Source organism: Cyprinus carpio, chromosome B6 (genome assembly GCF_018340385.1).
Source record: "Cyprinus carpio isolate SPL01 chromosome B6, ASM1834038v1, whole genome shotgun sequence".
NCBI classification, from domain to species: domain Eukaryota; kingdom Metazoa; phylum Chordata; class Actinopteri; order Cypriniformes; family Cyprinidae; genus Cyprinus; species Cyprinus carpio.
Window position 1 is genome coordinate 15107370 of NC_056602.1, and position 20734 is coordinate 15128103.

Sequence of the window (20734 nt, forward strand, 5' to 3'; positions counted from 1 at the left end):
GATTAATTCTGGCATACTTGCAGACATTAACACATTCTTGACACATTGCAAAGTTTGAACAGTTGAGGTACATTCAGATACAGAGCTGGCAGTGGCTGATTAAAACAACTTTGATTAATATTGCATAAGAAATTTTAAATAAGATCTTGAAAGATGTTTAATGAGTACATTCCAGTTTGCTAGATGATTTTGTCTCAATCAACTCTCTTATAAGTGAGGGTTATTCTTTAGTATCTGCTTGAAGTTGTTTTTTTTTTTTTTCATGATGTGTGCTAGTTTTTTTAATAATTACCTTCAAATCCTTGTTTTTTAATTGGATTCTAAATCATAACAGCTGTTTCATCTGTTCCCCATCATCTAAGCCTCTAACCTGACCACCTTTGTGGCATATTGTCTCAGCACAGCAATGCTGTAAGCCATCCTAAAGCATAGCATTCATTTGAAATGCAAGATTACCTGCACAGACAGCCTGTGTGGCTTGCCTGTGTCTATTCAGAGTCCACTCAAAGAAATCCTTTCAAAGTCCTCAACACAATCGCCAGGCTGCTTAAGCCAATCCGTATAAAGGCCCAGTGGAGTGGCGTAATGGTAGAAATCTATTCAAAATCTAATGTGAGAAACATTCTATTAATTAACATGTTTGACTTTATTTTGTTGTTTATGTAGAGTTATGTCTTTGTGAATGCATTTTGTAAGGCACTTTACTATTATTGCAGAAGCTAAAACTGTGCTTATATGTATAAACACACATACAAACACATCTTTCTGAATTGTTTTGTAGATTGCTGTCCTTTGAAAAGTAGACTTGGTGTACGGCAAGAGGGTTGATGATGTCATGAAAAAGGCCTTTCTAGTCAGCAGTAATTTGGAAAGAAGCCAGTCCCAGTCTCAATCTGAGGGTGTAAATAACTGGTTGTTAGTGGGAGTCTGAGCCCAGAGAGTATCTTTTGTGCTCCACGCTGGCTGCTTTGTCACCGCTGCCAGCTTGAGATGGGTCAATAGCCGTGTTCCCACAAAGCCGTAGAATGGTGGAAAGCTGAGTGATTGACAGCTCTGGCTGGTTTAAGCCACCCTGCTATCACTGAGGCACCATTGGGCTGCTCACACAGGCCTCTAAGTTCTTATAAAAGAGTTTCCTTTTCGTTGGAAATTGTCCCATTACCAAGCCACAGAAGATTTTAGCTCTGGTTCCTGTGAGAAAACTAATGTAAGATTCTGTCTAATGGTTTCTAACAGCAAAAAGGATTTACTGACATGGGGTTTCATTGGTTTCAGTGCTGCTGTAAATTCTGTGTGATGTTTTCAGTGATACTGTGGTAATTATGCATGTGGTATATGTCCATTTAGAAGAGATACTAAATTATCCATTTGATGAAACTGTGTGATTATGAGAATGGAGAGACTTTAGCTAAGAGTTTAAGAGAATCCGATTGCCATGTTGATCAATATGCTAAATGATGCTCCCTTGATCACATTACTCCCAGAATCCCCTTCTCTTTATTGACTGAGACTGGTGTGTGTGGAAATGGAGTCTTCAGTTTTTAACAGAATCCAGATTGATTAAGCTAAAGCTGTGCTATTTTTATAGTAACATCAGTGATCTTTTATTTCAAAATGTGCAATACACATTTCAGGCAAGACATTGGTCCCAATCGTCCTGTTGACAGCACAAAGGAGCAGCTGAACGGCATGACTGTGATGCAAAATGCATTTTCTTTCTTACAGCAAGAGAATTATTTCACAATCAACAAAGTAAAGTGAAGCGAAACTAAACTAAACGCAAAGAAAAACAAAACGAAACAAAACACAAAGAAAAACTAAATTAAACAAAACGCTAAGAAAAACTAAACAAAAAATAAAAAATAAAACGCAAAGAAAAAAAACAAAGAAAAACAAAACACAAAAAAAACACAAAGCAAAACAAACATAAGCAAACTAAAAAAATAAAAAAATTCCCTACAAAAAGAGACAATTTATGATCAACAAAACAAAACAAACACTATCAGTTAAAATGTCACACTAACTGATCAATGACTACTGATTTTCTCTACAAAAAGATAAATATTTTATGATTTTGCCTGAAATTTGTCTCAGACAACAAAACTATGAGTGTGAAACCATTTTAAACAACAGTGTGGAAGATACCAGACCATACCTCTCTTGAAGGTATTTTAATGCATTTGGTGAAGTGGTCTTCACCTTCTTTGGCAGTTTTTATTAAGATTAGTCTGATCAGTTTAAGTCTGATGCATGATCAGGCTGTAATGGAAAAATGAAGAGTAGTCATCTTGCTATAATGGAAAATTACATATTCAACTCCCTAAAAAAAAATTAATATAGTCAACTAGCTTTAATAGAAAAGAGTTTTTTATTATACGGTCACCATTTACCATGACCTTTTGATTGACCTTTAATTGGTGTACACACTAGTTTCAGACTGTTACAGATATTCATACTCAATGAAACTTAAAACCCGGCAGCCCAAAAGCTCCATCTCACTGCACTCACATAAACGTCTGCAGTCGCCATGTCCTCCTCTGGGCATTAAAAGTGATTAAAAATCCTTCTCCTTATTAGGTTTGTGCATTTACCGCTTCAGTCATGACGCTGATGTAACCGTTGCTGAGAAGGGTGGATGTGAATCATTGCCATTATTGAGAGCAGAGGAAAGGAGAGAGGATGAGAGGAGAGGAAAGAGGTTTTTTGGTATTCACAGTGTAAGACCATTATCAACGACTGACCTCTTTATATATTAAAAGTGTTTAACAACCTAATTCATGCTGGAATATAACAGATCAGAAGCATGAAATCAGACACCCTGACTGCTATGAATAAATCAAGCAGTGGCATCTCAAGGTTAGCATCATTAGCACTGATTGGTTTGATTGGTTAGTGGACTCCGAATCCATCACAGTTTCCAGAATGTGACCTGCTTGGCTCCTAGCAACAGAACACTTACAATCAGCGCTACCAAAGTGACTGTCACATAAATCCCATTTAAGCAGCTTAATGTCAATTGTTGAATACTCTTGCATTACAATAAAACAAGAAAACAAACTGAAGCATTAAGAATTGGTGTGTGTTTATCATAGACATGCACAAACATACATATACTATATATGGTTAAAATTTTATTTGATTAAAAACTGTGTGTAGGCCTACTCCTTTCAACTCAACCAACAAACAAATAAATAAATAAATAAATTGTTGTGAAAGTGACTACTCTGAGTATGTTAACCCTGAAATGAGGGAAACTCATGGGGTTTTCCATTTTAGAATGGGAGGTTTGTCATACCCGAGAAAGCAGGGTAAGTCAAGCCCGTTTTCAAAAGAGAGGTTACATAGGGCCTGTCCACACGAACGTGGTTATTTTTAAAGCTGCAGCTTTTTCTACGTGGTTTGGCCATTCGTTCACATGCAATGCAGCACCAGGTCACTGAAACTGAACATTTTTGAAATGCCTAATAGGGTGAAGATTTTCGAAAACTCTGGTTGCAGTGTTATCATCTAGACACCGAAACTGCCGTTTTTGGCTTGTGACGTCGGAGACAGCGCTGTTATCTCTGCCTACTGGAAACTTTTTCAGGCTTCTGATTGGCCAACATGGTTTTAACGGTTGAGATTCTTGACAGTACGTCATAGCGTGCGTTTGCGTTTTCATGTGGACAGAGAATTTTTTAAAAATGGAAGAAGGAAAAACTCAGTTTCTAAAAATACCCCTGTACGTGTGGACATGGCCTTATACTCAGAGTCAGTCACCGTGGTAACTTAATCTATGAACCTAACCTGAATGGGAGCAGGTTTTCATCGGTAAACCCAGAGTTTCTTCCAGCCACCCCCCCCCCCACTAAAGTGTAAGCGATGTTTTAATACCTCATTTATTCATTCACGCTGCAAAAAAAATTTTCTCACTATATATGTTTGTCTTTTTTCAAGTACAAATATATAAAAATTATTACGTTAAAGGTTTTGTATGTAAGTTTTTGACTCATGCAAGCATATAAATACCATAATATGTTTGCAGATATTTAAGAAACATGCTAAGTTAACATGTTTATCTGAAAAACATTGCTACAGTCAGTTATTCTCATTTGAAAATGTGCATTCTGGGTGTTTGTTTTGGTTTGTGAAACCCGCCCACTGCCAGTTTACCCAATTGTATTTCGGCACCCTGAGTTGCTAGTTGGTGGAAAACACTGTATTTCATTACATTTATCATCAAGTGTGCTCGTTCCTATTGGTTTAGTCAATCTGGCAACCTGCGTGTGCATCAAGTCTGAGGAAGAGAGGCCGGGTGAAAAAAAGCTCCTCTCCAATATTTTGCATTTGGACTGCAATGCCTAGTTCAAATACTAAGTGTCAGTCCTACATACAGCACATTTAAGATGCGATTTGTATAGATTAAAAGTAATATAAGGTATTTAGCCTTGTTTCCTAGGGAAATTAAGTACATTTAAGTGCATTTTAAGTGCATTGTACCTAAACATGTAAACTTGTCTGCCATAGGGCACATCAGTAAGGCTGCTGTATGGAACCTGATAAGGAAAGTGTATGTCACTTTCACACTCCTTTTTGAGAATTTTTTCCTGGGCACAAATCCATCAAAAGAGGAGTTTCGCTGGACTGTTGGTCAGTGTTGTAGAAATCGGTTTAAATGAGGCTAATCTGATAAATGATGTTCACTTGATAACATCTTGCTGCAACCTCTGGAAGTAACCCAATAATTAGAATTTTCTTCAGGATTTCCAGTGTGGTTGGATGCATTGATGAAAATGAATCATCACCTTCTGAAAATGAATCAGATTACTGTATGGAATGGAAGGATGCCAAATGGAGGGGTAGTAGAGATAACCACCACCACAGCTGTTAAATAAACAAATTATTAATTTGGTCATCTTTATTTTCTACAAATACAAAAGCAACAGTTATTCTTTTTCCTTTTGGATTTTAAAATTCTTTTACTTGACCATCTCCTCTTCATCTGTCAGTGGTGCTGGTGCAGGTTCTCCCCCTCCATTCTGCGAGCCTCTGTCGTCTTGCTGTCGACTGAGTACAAGTCAGTTGTTAATTTCATTACTCTAATTAAGAAATGTAACACGCTTGATTAGAGAATATTTAATAAGCCTATGTGAAAAGAGCGTTAAACTATGTGGAAAAACCTGCTGCGCAATGAAATAGACACTGAATAATATTAGCTGCTGCCACTTTTCATGTAGCCTACACCCATTAAATTTTTACGCTTAAAGCTCTACCTGATTGAATTGTTTTATATTTAATTTTTAGCTGCTGCCACTTTTTTTTTCTTTTCTTTTATTTTTTTTGCTGTAGGAGACCATGAAATTTAGTTAAATAACTTACAGTTCTTAACTCTCATATTATAACAGTGATTAAGAATTAAAGTTATTTATTGACTCGGAAGTATGCAGACATCTTTTTATCAGTGCTGTTGCTGTATATATATATATATATATATATATATATATATATATATATATATATATATATATATATATATATATATAAAAAATCTGCAGCCACCAAAAATGTTATAAAAATTAATATAACGTAAAATAATATAAAAATAAACAAAACAATTTAGGAATTGGCATGCATGCTAAACCTATTAAACCTTTAAAAATATCAGTTTCATTTTTATAGTAAATATTAAATAAAAAAAGGTATTTCTGATAAATTAACTCATTTTAGTTTGACATCTATTGAGGTAAAATTACAGAAATTAGTTTTTAAATGTAACCGCTGCCTAGAAACATTTTAGTCTCTTAAAACATTCCTCCTTCTTTAGACAGCTGACTATTTGGCAGACATACAGTACTGTACACATACAAACACCATTTTGCAACTTGCAACAAGAGTAGATGTTACATGGCAGTGCTTCTATACCGATGACGCATGATGTCCCCTGGGCTATGCAGTGCTATTATTATAACTCATATACTAGCCTGTACTGAACTGCCCTAGAGGCAGTTATACACAGATGTATAGACATGGGTAAAAGTGTCTGTCCCTTTTAGGGAATGAATGAATTATTTCACTCCAGCTCTTTAAATGTGGTTAGCCATTTTAGAATTGGGCTTCCTGCATTGTATAACATAGCTGCATATTGTTGCTTAATTTATGTGACATTCAGATTCATATGCTTAAATGTGTTTTGATGGTTCAAACTGGAGCTATATGAGAGATGAATGGGAAAACCAAATAATTAGGATATTTTAGGTTGTTTTTAGAGGACATTTCTTTTATTAGATTAATTGCATTTAATAATTTTTGGAGGTCAGTTGTACTATGTGTGCTTTAGTTGGCAGATAAATTGATTTTATTCAGGCTTTTCAAGCTTTGCTTAAATGAAATAGATGAAAAGTAGAACAGGGATTTACAGGAGGGATTATGCAATGACATGTCCTTCTGTTACTTGGCAGCTCCGTGTGTGTGAGTGAGAGTGTGTGAAAGAGAGAAAGAGAAAGAGTCATAAATATGTTTTATGTTGTATCTGAACTCTTGAGGCTGTGGTGCTGCATCTATGAAGTTCAGAAGCGATTTCTTGTGAGATTGCAGGGCTATTGAGATAAAATATTAAAATAAAAAAGTGCTCAAATCACACTTTTGTGTACATATATTTACTGTCTATATTTATCATGTATATGTAAATACACACACATATGTATATATTTTACAAATATTTACATGTATTTATATTTATATAGAATTTAGTTATATACAAATATATTTTTCTTAGATATATACATGTAATATATACATGCATGTGTATATATTTATATATGCATAATAAATATATACAGCACACACACACATATATTACTGTATGTAAGCACAAACTTTTATTATGGATGCGATTAATCGCGATTAATCATTTGACAGCCCCTAGTATTCCACAATCTTGGCTTTTTGAGACAATAAATCCATTTGTTTCAATGAAATTTGTTTCAAAATCAAGTCATTCACAGATAATCTTCCTATTCATTTAGCTGTTAACTGCTTCCAATGGATCATTAAGTCAGTGAGTTGCTGTGTTTTGCCTGAGTATGTGTTTTAATTTGAAACAACATGAGGGTGAGTAAACGACAATTGTCATTTTTTGGGTGAACCAATCATTTAACAGCTTAAGAGCTCATTTATGGGATCATTAATAAGGCCAAATTAGCAGTTGATGCAGCAGAGTCACACACACAAAAATATGTATGTACATATTACAGTATTTTTTCACTAGTGTAGGATTTTAAGCTTATGATCACTTTAGACAATGTCCCTATTTAGATCTTATTGCATCGTATATAAAATGAAATGCATAGATCAATGAACTACAGTATGTAATCAGATGCATTCTGTTCATTGACCAACTGTCCCTGGAGAACCAAGATAAGTGTTTGCTTAGTGCAGAAAATCGTTTTCAGCCTTTGACTTTCTGAAGGTCATTCACGAAACGCCCTTTTTTGAGGTCAGAACACATTGTGTTTGTTGAAGGAAACGTAATTCATCACATTTATCTTATTGCTTGTTTGTTGTCTGTTTGTGTTAGTTATGTACATGTGAAAATACCACTGTGTGTGTGTGTGTGTTCAGAAAAGCTTTACTCATGACTGCTTGACTAAATTCAATTTCTCAGTCCACTAATGGTTGCTCAAGCATGTACTGAAAATATGTGTACTTCAGATGTCCTTTTCATGGTTATTGTGGCTTTTTGCTTCATGGTTGATTAAGAATATTTAATAGAGTTTACTTAAAGGGCTATTTTTATGTGGTTTTGGCTTTTGGTCTTGCACATCCCACCATATGGCAGCTGAGCTGTATTTCAGAGCAGAGACAGTATGTTCTGTCAGACTCCTGACTATAGCATCTGTGGTGGCGTGTGGGCTTGCTGTGAATAAGACTGACGGAATAATGATGCTCTGAACTACTAATAAGCATCAGGAAGTGATTATAGACAGTTTAAATGCAGGTACATTATTTCAGTGACTGTGTTTTTTTTTTTGCTTTCTAGGTAGATGAAAATTGTGCAATTATCCTTCATGTTTTCACACAATCCAAGTCCATTTAAATTGTTTCCTCCATGATGCAGTGTGTTTTTGGCAATGATTTTCTCTTATATAATGGCTGTGCATTCATTTAATCCAGATTTTTATTGGGATGGTTCTAGTTTTCTCAAGTGCAGAGTATTAGTTTGTGTTAATTACATACTATGTGCTGCTTACATACTATGTGCTATATATATATATATATATATATATATATATATATATATTTTTTTTTTTATATATATATATATATATATATATATATATATATATATATACTTTTTTTTTTTTTTTTTTGTGGAGTATGGTGCAAAGAAACCTCTTTGATGGTAAAATGGGCTTCTAAAGGAAGTTCAGGAAGAGCGAGTCATTTAATCCTGTCAATCACAACACAGTATTTAAATATTTAAAGGGCCGCTCACCTCGCTCTTGTGACAGTACTTCCGGTATTTGTCCATCTCCACCTTTATTTTATTCACTTCTACTTTATTATGAATTATTGATTAAATTGTCCAGAGAGATGTTTAGAGCCTGAGTTGCGTCTCATGCTTGAGTCCTCCATGATGGACAGTAAACTAAACATGTTTACTTGTATCTCACTCAAGGATTGTATGAAATAAAAACTTGTGAAGGATGTTTATGGCTGGGAAACACATACAAATGTTGTTCTTCCAAACTTTCTATTAATCAGAGAAAAAAAAATGTATTATGGTTTTCATAAAAATATGAAGCAGCAAAAACTGTTTTCAGCATCGATGATAATTTTAATAAGAACTGTTCCTTGAGCATCAAATCAGCATACTGGAATGATTTTTAAAGAATCATGTGACACCAAAGACTGCAGAGATGGCTGCTGAAAATTCAGTTTTGCCATCATAAGAATGTGTTATTTTTTGAACTACTGTAAAGACAGTCAATCAACATTTCTGTTTCATACTATTATACTAGCTCATTTTATACTAGTTTATGCACCTAAATAGCAGTTACTTTGACTATGTAAGTTCAGATGACTCAAATCTTCCTGACGATGCCTGCAATAGGTCATTTTCATTTTCAAATGAACTGAATTACTGTCTGGTATGATTCCTGCCTGTCTCTGTTGACTTTCATTAAGCGCTGGTGAGAGCAGCAGGGTTTTAGAGCACATCCGCATGGACCCATTTAGACAAACTACAGTGACTCAGCACTTATTGACTGTGTGGCGGCCATTTAGTGGCTGACAACAGAGTATTAGATGTCCACTCAGGATCTCGGACATGTTTTATTAACCTTATTCATTCTCTGCCATTCTTTTCCTTGTCTTTCAGCCATCATCAACCCTAAAGCACCCAAAGAAACCAAAAGCTTCAATTTTGATTACTCCTACTGGTCACATACCACTGTAAGTCAGTAGTTCAATGAAATGAAACAAAAATCAGCATTTCTTGCAGTGAAATACACAAAACATGATAGCAGTAATACCCTTAAATGCTCAGAGATCATGCAGTATATATTTTTCTTCATCTATCCACAGCCAGAAGATATCAACTATGCCTCCCAGCAGCAGGTGTTCAGAGACATTGGAGAGGAAATGTTACTTCATGCCTTTGAGGGCTACAACGTTTGTATTTTTGCTTATGGCCAGACTGGGGCCGGTAAATCTTATACCATGATGGGCAAACAGGAAAAGGACCAGCAGGGGATCATTCCACTGGTAAAACAGAAGAATAAGCATTTCTAAATATCGATTTAAGTGCTTATAAACCAATTTTCAGCTGTTAAATTGCCCTTTTTGTACGTCTAAAGCACATATTGTCTCTCCTGTCACATTGGCATTGCTGTATAAACAGGAAAATGATAATGTATTCAGAGGAAGTGTGAACAAAATCAATTCAAACAAAATTAAATGACAAGTCAAACACCAAGCTGACTAGTACACACAGTAAGAAAATGATTATTCACTTACTAATCTCTCTTTATTATGTCTCTCTCTTTCCTCTTCTCCCTTCAACCCTAAACATCAGCTGTGTGAAGACCTTTTTACCAAAATTAATGACAACAATACTGATAACAACATGTCCTATTCTGTGGAGGTAACATTTTTTTGTTTCAAATCTGAGTGTAGCTTAATTCCAAAGCAGCTGCTCTTATATGTAGGGTGTGTTTGAGTCTGTGCCCTGTTATCACAGCTATTACGATAAATTACCTATAGTAAAAATAAATAAATAAATAAACGATCATGTCACTAACACTTTAGCAATATTGTTATACATTTTGTATATGATTTTTAGTTTTGATCCTCAAGTAGATTATGTTTTTTGCTTTTAACAGTCTATTATTTTCATCCTTTCAGGTTAGTTATATGGAGATTTACTGTGAAAGGGTACGAGATCTTCTGAACCCAAAAAACAAAGGAAATCTGCGCGTGCGAGAGCACCCATTACTGGGCCCGTATGTAGAGGATCTGTCCAAACTCGCCGTCACATCATATAATGACATTCAAGACCTGATGGACTCTGGGAATAAGGCTAGGTATTCTATTCTATTCTATTCTATTCTATTCTATTCTATTCTATTCTATTCTATTCTATTGTAATGGAGTGTTCATGCCATGTCTGTATTGCTGTAATTATGATTTTCCAATAAGTAAAAACTATTCATGTACATTACTGTTCAAAAATTTTGGTCAGAAAGATTTGTTTTTAAATAAATTAATATTTTATTAATCCAAGACACATTAAAGTGACAGTATAGGCATTTTAGATTATTTCTAAATAGCAAGGTTCTTTTGAGCATTCTATTCATCAAAAAATACTGTAAAATTGTATCACAATTTCCACTTAAAATTTTTTGGAATTGTATGAATATTCCAAATTTTCTGATATGACTGTTATGATGCAATGAAACCAAAATGGATTCTGCCACAAAAACAACTTAAGATAGGCAGGAACCTGAACTCATATTTGAGGTTAAGGCCCAAGTGCATTATGTTTGTTTTTAAACATTTAGAGAGAGAGCATATAGAGGTGAATTAATGTAGTCAATAAATTATTTGCTGTCTTCTAAAACAAAGCCATACATGGAGTTTTGGGGATTTTGAGCGTTGTCATAGAAACAAATCATTTCTGAGTCTGAGGACATGACCAGCACAAACTAGAATCTCAAAACTGCTATTTTGTAATTAAGGTAATTCTGTCACAATGTGAAAGCATTCTATTCTATTCTATTCTGGCTTCTAGAAATAAACAATAATAGCCTTTTGCTGCGCAAACCAGTGGTCCTGGTCACATGTGTTTTTTCAAGGTCTTCATGGCCACATTGAGAGGAAAACAAATATTTACTTACTGTTCAGGCTTATCATCATGGAAACAAATGGAGCATTTAATTCCAGGAGGCATTATGTTAGTGCATTCCTGTTTCCTCAGCTTAGCATCAGTTAACAGTTCTTTAATCTCAAGGTGTTGAGATGCACCACTGCCAATGCACTATACTTTCCTCCTACGCTGTACATTTAGCCTGTTATGTAAGTCAGTGTTTGGCAAAACAGACAGGAGCTCATTAATGGAATAATTAATTAGGAGGTTTTTGTTTTGTTATTAAAGATTGGATCTAAATACATCAGGGAAACGTTTTGTTGGTCATTCAATTTCAGTTCAAGATCAGATGAATCACAGAGGCAGGAGTTAGTGCAAATGCTAAGATATTATGATTTAAAGAGACTTGAGAAAAATCTTAAAACACAGCACTTCCTCACATGGTATAGAGTCTGAGCAGTCAATATTAATGAAGTTTCTGAATGGAGAAATTCTGTTATGCAGGACAGTAGCTGCCACTAACATGAATGAGACCAGCAGCCGTTCACACGCTGTCTTCAACATCATCTTCACCCAGAAGCGCCATGACTCCGATACTGACAACACTTCAGAAAAGGTACGTGCTGCTGTTGCATATTACAGACCCTGTCAGTCACAATAAACAGCTCCGTTTAGATCGTAAGGTTAGGCCACTTGTCTCTCACGCTTACACAGGGCTGTATTAGATGACTTTTGACATTGAGAGTTTTTTTTCTTTGTATGGGTAATGTGAAAGGTGATATGGGCCTGTCCGTTATTTCTCAGCGTGTTCATTGTTGACCTCTCCTGAACTTCTCTGGCAGGTCAGCAAAATCAGTCTGGTGGATTTAGCCGGCAGTGAGAGAGCAGATTCTACTGGAGCCAAAGGCACACGGCTTAAGGTGACTAATATATATATATATATATATATATATATATATATTATTATAATATATATATATATATATATATATATATATATATATATATATATATATATATATATATATATATATATATGCTGTATATATTCACTTCCTGTCCCCAGTTGTCTGTTGTCCTTTCATGCCCTCTGTTTAACTCCTTTAGTATCTCTGTGGTCTTCCCTGTCATTGTATCCGCTCTGTTTCTTGTCTTTTCTAACATCTACAAATGTTTTTTTCTCCCTTTGTCCTCTAATTCTCTCTACATACTTCCTGTATTTCCTGCTATTAATGCACAGAGCGCATACTGACATTTTGACAGTATCCCACTTCATTCTGTCATCAGTAATTTTTTGAGTTTGGAATTGTAATTTAATTTTCTATTTACTCTTTCTATCCCAGGAAGGGGCAAACATCAATAAATCACTTACTACCCTGGGAAAAGTCATTTCAGCTCTGGCTGAGGTGGTAAGTGTTTTGTTTTACTCTGAACCTTGAAGATGTTTGAAGATTTATTATTTTCTGCATAAAAAGTTTAATGTGTTTCAGTTTATTGATCTGCAACCATTTAATTTTGCAGGATTCTGGCTCAAACAAGGTATACCAACATGAAACAACATTTATATCTGTCTGTCTGTCTATCTATCTGCTCTTTGTTTTGAACTTATTTAATTTTTAGTTGATTAATTTTGATAATACATTTTTTATATTAATTACTATTTATCAAAGAATCCAAGAAAAAAATGTATCACATTTTTCACAAAAAACTAATAAATACAAAATTATTGTATTTACAATTGTAATAATTATATTTTACTGTTTTTACTGTATTTTAGATAAAATAATTGTAGCCTTAATATAATATAATATAATATAATATAATATAATATAATATAATATAATATAAATATAATATAATATAATATAATAATGTTTTTTTTTCCCCACACAGAACAAAAAGAAGAAGAAAGTAGAGAGTTTTATTCCTTACAGGGATTCTGTACTGACCTGGCTACTGAGAGAGAACCTTGGTACGTATCAGGGTGTTCTGTCACATGAAACAGGATTTTAATGTATTCCCACTCTTGAAGCACCTGACCTTTGACCTTTGCAGGTGGCAACTCTCGCACCGCAATGGTAGCGGCTCTCAGTCCTGCTGACATCAACTATGATGAAACCCTCAGCACTCTCAGGTATTCTGCCTCAGTAAAACACCAGTTCTATCATTTTTTTTTTCTCTCTGTGTGAGGTTGGTAATGAGCTAGTTAATGAGCTGACGGGTACAGTGGTATGATACATAATGAGAATGTTCCTGTTCCCTCTCCACACACCTGCCTCCCACTTGAAATGCCCTTCAAAGATGCTGGTGTGCAGTAATATTGCTGAGCAGAGTAACTGGGCACCTATCAGTGTGTGTGTCTGTCTAAAATCTTCTTTTTTCATTATACTATGTGTATATATCTACTGCAACAGACATAGAAAGCAGCATTATTAAAGCAGTTATTTATTTATTTTTTTTACATATATTACCAATTGTATTTCTACTTTACCATCTCAAGTCCACTTTGTGTGTGATTCAGGTATGCAGACAGGGCTAAGCAGATCCGTTGTAATGCTGTGATCAATGAAGATCCTAACAACCGTCTGGTGCGTGAGCTGAAAGATGAGGTGTCCCGTCTGAAGGACCTCCTGTATGCCCAGGGCCTCGGTGACATCATTGAGAGTAAGAGTGTTTGCTTTTTATCCGCTCTGCATTTATTTCATCATAAGTATTTCATCAGACAGTTTAAGACCACTTTTGTATTTATGGTACCGAGACATGCATCAGTGCATATGTTTTATTGTTCTGTTCCAAATCCTAGTAAGCTGCCTAGAGAGAACTAGGCGACTAAACTAGGCTGCCTTTAGAGGTGAAACACTGTGAAAAAATTAACCCCATATGGTGGACGAAAAATAGAAATGTTGATTAAATATATGTTAGTTATAGTTCATTCAGTACTAAAAGTATCAGTGGAAGCAATTCAGTGTTACAATTGTTTATTTGACCTAATATTTATGGATGTTGTGTATTGTTATGTTTGTTAGAGTATCAATCTGTTAGCTTAGCAACATGCTAACATCAAACTTCAACCTCAGTTTGAGTCTCAGTGTTGAGCACTACTTGTGCACCACGCAAGCTTGCTGTCAAAATAAAGTATTCAAAATTGGTCACTTTTGATATTCCATTACAGTCAATGCTGCATTATTAGGCAGCTGCCTATGTACAGTAGGTAGTAGGCAGCAAGCTGCTTGCAAGGTTTTGGAACAGAACTCTTATGTCTCTATTAGAGATGGAAGAGAGTTGCATATATAATCATGGATGGTTAAAATTAAGTATAAATTGTTAATTACCACACACACGCGCATTAAAATGTACACTCTTTAAACAACTCACATTGATTCACTGGGTCCTCAACTCTTCCCTGTGCACTCCTAACTCTATTTCTTCTAATCACTCGTTTCTTTTCTCATCCTATCGTCTCTCGATGGTGATCCCAGCGGGGAAATTCCTTAGAACAGACGATCTGGAGTCCAGCCCTCTGGGTTTGGTACAATTCAGTGTCAAGTGACTTTGAAAAGTCTAAATTAGACTCAGAATTTCCTTTTAGCTCTTAGTCTTTTTGTGTCAAACAGTCCGTCTCGCTTTTCTCTCTCTCTCTTTCTCTTGTTTTCTGTTCAATTTTATAGCCTTTTTTTATTCCTCTTACTCTTGTTCCTTCTTTGTCATTCTCTCTCAGCCTTTCCGGGGCCAGTTGAAGATTTTACTGGTTTGAAATGTGTGTTTCTTGGGCTATATCTCACTCTCTTTTCTATGCTTTTGCAGTTTTTATGGATAAAGCAGATCTCTGCAGCCTCAGGGTCCATTCAAGGGTTTGAGAGAAAATTCATACTCTCTCAATCATACAAAAATCATATTACAGCCAAGTTCATGTCATATCCCATGAAAGCCATAAATGTTTGTCTGTTGAGGCTATCAAACTGTTTTGTAGCTTTTATAATTACCAGTAACAATTATACCATTATATATATATATTTATATAATATAAATTATACAACAACAATTCTGTATTTGGCATTTATTTAGTATCTAATTATTGGATTATTATAAATAATGTAGATATTAGGAAAGTTACATTTGTAATGGACAAATATAATACAGTCTTCTAATAATCTGAATGATTATTACCGAAATGCCATTTTTGGAGTTGGCATTTTGGTGATATATTGTGTTTATTTGGTTGTTGCTTTTTTCTAACCCTGGTTGCTAGTGTGGTTTCTGAGCTGACAGCTGCTTTATCTAGTCTGGTGCTGCAGGGCTGTTTGTTTCCTCTCTTTTTTCATCCTCTCTTTTTGTTATGTTTCTCTTTTGGCTTGCAATGCGGAGCAGGATAAATGTTACGTCACACTTGTGAACTAATTGATCTCACTCATCCACTTATCTGTAATATTAGTTAATTAGTAAGATAACTACAGTAAGTATCAAACGAAGTGGCATCTGCATGTGCAATGTGCTACTTTACAATAAATAGTGCTAAATATTGTAATTTAATGTAAGAAAATTAATTCTTTTTTAATTATTACTTGTGTCTGAATACTTCTGGGACAGTATGCAAAAATCACACTTCAGTTTAATATGCACTACTACGGTTGTTGAAGACATGGGAGAAAGACTTATATCTGCTTGTATTTCGCAGTGGGAGGGGCTTATAGATGTGTGTTTGAGTGACAGCTTGTGTTCTCTGAAGCTCGCTAGCTGCAGCTTTATTAACAGCTAAACATCAAAACTAATGCTTCTCAATATCCTATGTAACACAACTCGTGTTTAAAGCTTCAATTCCACTAAAAATGTCATTGAAAAACCTGTAATTGTTACATCAAGGAGCCATTTCTGCCTGATGTAATCCATAAAAATTGCTTCTGTTGGAGTAAGTAATTTGTCATAACTTGATTTAGTCAGGTTAAATAATTTCAATTACAGTTAATTTAGATTAGTTGCCACATTAAGTGCTTTTTTGGTTACTTGATAAAAATAAAACTTTGTGAAATGGACTTGATATTACATTTCTTTCCTCAGGGTTTTGGTAGTAGGTGATGATGGAATACAATCATGCCCAGTTTTTCCAAACCAAGATAATTATTTTCAGATTGGCAGCAACTATTTACATGATTTAAGAGAAGGATGCTATTTACAGCAAATTAAAATAATCAAATAAAATAAAGAAAAAAAAAATACAATCTTGTTTGCACCAATGTTATTTTAGTGTTATTTAAATACTATTATATGATTTATTGATATTTTAAATTAGTTATTGTTATATTGTCAATTAAATTTTTAGGTGAAGTTCCAATAATTTTTGTTATGTGATTTTTAAAATGTTATTTTATTTTTAGTTTTTTGAACCAGTTATTAGTAATTCTAGTACTTAGTACTCTATTACTTAAATTTAAATGACAATTAGAAATGTTGTTTAAGTATTAAGTTTAGCAAACATTTTATTTTACTTCAGCTGTATTTTACAGAAAATATTTTTTAATATTTTAGTTTGTTTATTTTGTTAGTTATTTTAATATTTTTTAATATTTAGTTATTTCTTTTTAGTCTTAGTTGACAATGACAACATTGAGTACAAATATTAATATAGATTCTATTCAAAGAATGAACAGAAATTATATTCTCTTTGTACTATGGATAAATTGTCTATGTAATATTGTGTGAAAACAAGATTGGTTATTTGCACTGTAATATATGTCTCTGGCCAGTGGTGAAAAACATTTTTAGTTCATCTTTGATTACATTTGCTGTTTGCGTGATGCAGCCATTATTCAAACAAAGACTGATGATGTAGACGGGCGAAAAAAGCTTAGTTAATCTTAAGCATTACATGCTTTGGCACAGAGCACTGCCTTAAGCAGAAAATATAAGCAGAAGTGCCTTTCTTTAATGTGCATTATGTAATCTTCTCATATCAGCTGCTATATGCATAGAATCCTCAGTCTCCATCTTTTGTGTTTAGTCATCCGTCACCAGGAGCCACGTCTTCTCACGTTTTACCCAAGATACTTGCCTTGTAGCTCTCTTAGGAGTGTAGTTGCACAGAGTAAGCGCTCTGTTGCCATAGCAGCACTGTCAGAGCTGGGAGATGTTATTGTGCGAAGGTTATAGAGAAATTACAAATCCAAACTCTCTGTAGAATATACGTTTATTTAGCTATTATATCCCATGTTACATTTCGTATGGTATTAGCATAAGTGTTCAGCTAAGGATGTGTGATATTTAGTGGTTGGATAGGTGGATATTATATGAAATGCTGGCAGTGAGAAACGTGGGAGGATATTTCCTGTGTGAGAGTCGTGAATGTTGTTTTGTAACTCAGATGTAGGCTGTAAGTTGTTTCAATGTAAATGGATTTCACGAGAGCATAATGGAGCTGGTAATGGAGGTTTTTCTGTGGTCAGCGATGACGATCGCTCTGGTTAGAGATGATGGGAATGAGAGTCACTGGCTTTTAGCAGAAATATGAGCTCATTGCTAATGTACTACAGTCAACATTTGCTTATAAAAAGTGTATGTTAATTAGTATGAGAGATGGGCCAATACTAGATAGCGTTAAGGATATAAAAAAGGCCTATAGGCTAAAATAGCATGGCAATAGCATTCTCTTTAGACAGCATTTATTTAGACAAAAGTCTTGTGTAGTGCATATTTTGGTTACACTTTATTTTAAGGTGTTCTTGTCACAGTGTTATGTTACATGTAAGTACTGAGTAATATATTAACTTCATGTACTTACTATATGGTTATGGTTAGGATTAGGTATTGGTTTAGGGTTACTTGCATGTAATTATGCATAATTTGTTGTTATTATAATAGTAAGTACATGTAACATGTAACAAGGACACCATACATTTTTTTTTTAGGTATATTTTACCCATATTGTAGATGTATTTTAGATATAATTTTAGTATAACCTCAAGCCCCAAAGCTCCATTGGTGATATCATGCATATTTAAAGGGATAGTTTAGCCTAACAATATTCATCATTTAGTCACCTTCATGTCATTCAGACTCCTTTGGCTTTCTTTCTTGTGCGCAACACAAAAGAAGATATTCTGTTGAATGTTTTAGCTTCTTTTGACCAAATAATGAAAGTCATTTGGGTTTTACAGTCCCAAATGGGCATAAAGTTAGCTTCCCCTAGTGAAAGATAAATATTATGTATTTGAAATACATTTATTTAATGCCAAGTATACTACAAATACAGTTCCTTCAGGAAAAAGGAAAAATACCCTTATTCTGGCCCTCTGTCTAAAATGACCTGTTTTAGGGGCTGTTCATATATCGTGTCTTTTGCATGCTCAAATTCGTTATTTAAAATGTAGATGCGTTGCAAGCACGCTTATAATGTAAGCGACGCGGTCGTAACGCACGCAGTGTGATGCGCTAATTTTTTCCAGGTGCGTCTGCACTGCATTGAGATAAAAACATTTAAACTTTTTAGAATGCCGCAAGCGCACCGCGGTTCATGTGACAAAAACCAACCAATCAGCTTCATACTTTCCCGTAACAACATTGAAAGCTAAGCTAAGATGAACGAACAGCTGATCATAGCTGTACAGGGATAGCCATTTTTAAATCAATTTAGTAGCAGAGCTACTGCAAGCAATTTTAGTCATCTTTCAACAAATGTTTCTTTTTGAGCTCTCCATAACACTAAGCCTCATTTACAGAACAAAATGCTGCAATCAATCCTCTGACACTATCCGAGATGCCATTAAAAATAAACTATCTACTTGTTCCTTACGCTGGGATCTTTCTGATATCTGTACAAAGATGTGAACGAGCTACAGTAAATAAACCAAACGCGTCAAAGCGAACGTTCTTCCAGTCCATTTATCCTATGGACAGACTCAAGTGCGTGTCAGAAAGCAAATCCGCATCTGTATACTTTATCTACTGTAGACAAGATAGTGGCAGTGATTATAATTTCTATTTGCTTTTGACACTACGCGACACTCGCATTCAGCGTAATCAAGTATCTGCCGTTAAGTGACTGAACGCCAGTGGGCGGGGCCTAGGGTGAGAAGATGACTATTCTTCGATGCCTTTTTCTGCAAATGTTTGTTCCTGGGTGATGTCATCTTGCACCTCAGATCCAAAACAATCATTTTTGGAGGTTAAATAAATAAATGCTTTGTTTATAATGAGGCGGACTTTTTAAGCTATGAAACTTGCAGGATGTTTTAATGGTACAAAGACCTCTTATATTAAAAAAAAAAAAAAAAATCGAGGCAAATTTGATTTCTCATGTCATGACCTTTTAATGAGTGACAGCAAATTATGACAAAAGTTTCAATTTTGGCTAAACTATGCCTTTAAGACCAAGAAAGGATCGCCATTTAGTTGCTTGAATGGACTAACAGCATTTTGCTCAATGTACACTAACAAATATAAGACACTGGTGTCAAATAACAGCCCAGATCAATGCATGCATGCCTGTTAAATTTTTCAGACGTGGCTCTCAGGTTGCTGTCATTGGATGGCCGGTGTGTAACGCTGTAGGCTAGCTGATGGCTGGCGTGTCTCTGTGCTGCCGGGTGCCTGCGCTAGAGCTTTTATTTTATTTCTGCTTGTCCCCTTTACTGGACTGCGACTGTCTGTTCTTTCTTTGTATCTTGGGCATTTCTCCTCACATGTGAAATTTCTGGGTCTCTGAATTCAAATTAATTTCAAGCTACTTGTCTTTCTCTGTCTTCTTTTCTCTACCTTTCCTTCCTTCTGCTCATCCTTTTCTGTCTGCTTCTCTCTGAACTCTGTGTCTGTCACCCGCTGCCCCTCTCCCCAGCCCTGCACCTCTCTCCCCCTTCCCTGACAGACATATCCGATTACAAGAACAATAACAATAGTGGCCAAGCTGTCAATCAAAGAGGTGATCTCTCCACAGTGACCAATGCTATGACGGGGATGAGCCCCTCTCCATCTCTCTCTGCCCTGTCCAGCCGGGCTGGTTCCATCAGCAACCTCCATGATCGCATCATGTTCAGCCCAGGGAGCGAAGAAGCCATTGAGAGACTCAAGGTGACTGGCATAAAGCATGAAACCCTGATAACACTGACTGAAATCCTTCAAAAATGAATCTGACAAACATTTGCCTTACAACTTCAGATTAAAGGGCTCATATCATATTTTTCAACATTTTTAAAAAATAATTCCCCCCCTTAGTGTTACTGTACTTACATGCAGTATTGTTGTTATTAACTAAATCTATTAAAATTGTTTTCACTAATTTAAATAAAGCTGGAATAAAATAGAAAATAAATAGAAAAAGTGAGAAATATTGGTTTAGCAACTAACTGAAATAAAATAAGTGGAATTTGAAGTACTAATGACTAATACTAAAACTTATAATAA

General features: G+C 35.0%; 1 protein-coding gene across 10 annotated transcripts in view; it reads left to right on the top strand.

The window, feature by feature from the left end:
- The window catches only part of kif1aa (kinesin family member 1Aa), a 59749-nt gene that overhangs the window by 5071 nt on the left and 33944 nt on the right, over positions 1–20734 (top strand). For 5 of the 10 annotated variants that reach the window (XM_042725825.1, XM_042725830.1, XM_042725831.1 and 2 more), the window contains exons 3-14: positions 9359–9432; positions 9565–9744; positions 10055–10123; positions 10384–10562; positions 11849–11960; positions 12187–12264; positions 12688–12753; positions 12866–12883; positions 13238–13316; positions 13400–13478; positions 13866–14008; positions 20268–20401. In XM_042725825.1, coding sequence (XP_042581759.1) covers positions 9359–9432; positions 9565–9744; positions 10055–10123; positions 10384–10562; positions 11849–11960; positions 12187–12264; positions 12688–12753; positions 12866–12883; positions 13238–13316; positions 13400–13478; positions 13866–14008; positions 20268–20401 — 1211 coding nt within the window. Of the gene's footprint in view, positions 1–9358; positions 9433–9564; positions 9745–10054; positions 10124–10383; positions 10563–11848; positions 11961–12186; positions 12265–12687; positions 12754–12865; positions 12884–13237; positions 13317–13399; positions 13479–13865; positions 14009–15062; positions 15102–20168; positions 20402–20734 lie in introns of all 10 variants that reach the window. The other 5 variants (XM_042725822.1, XM_042725823.1, XM_042725826.1 and 2 more) reach the window with 2 other exon arrangements.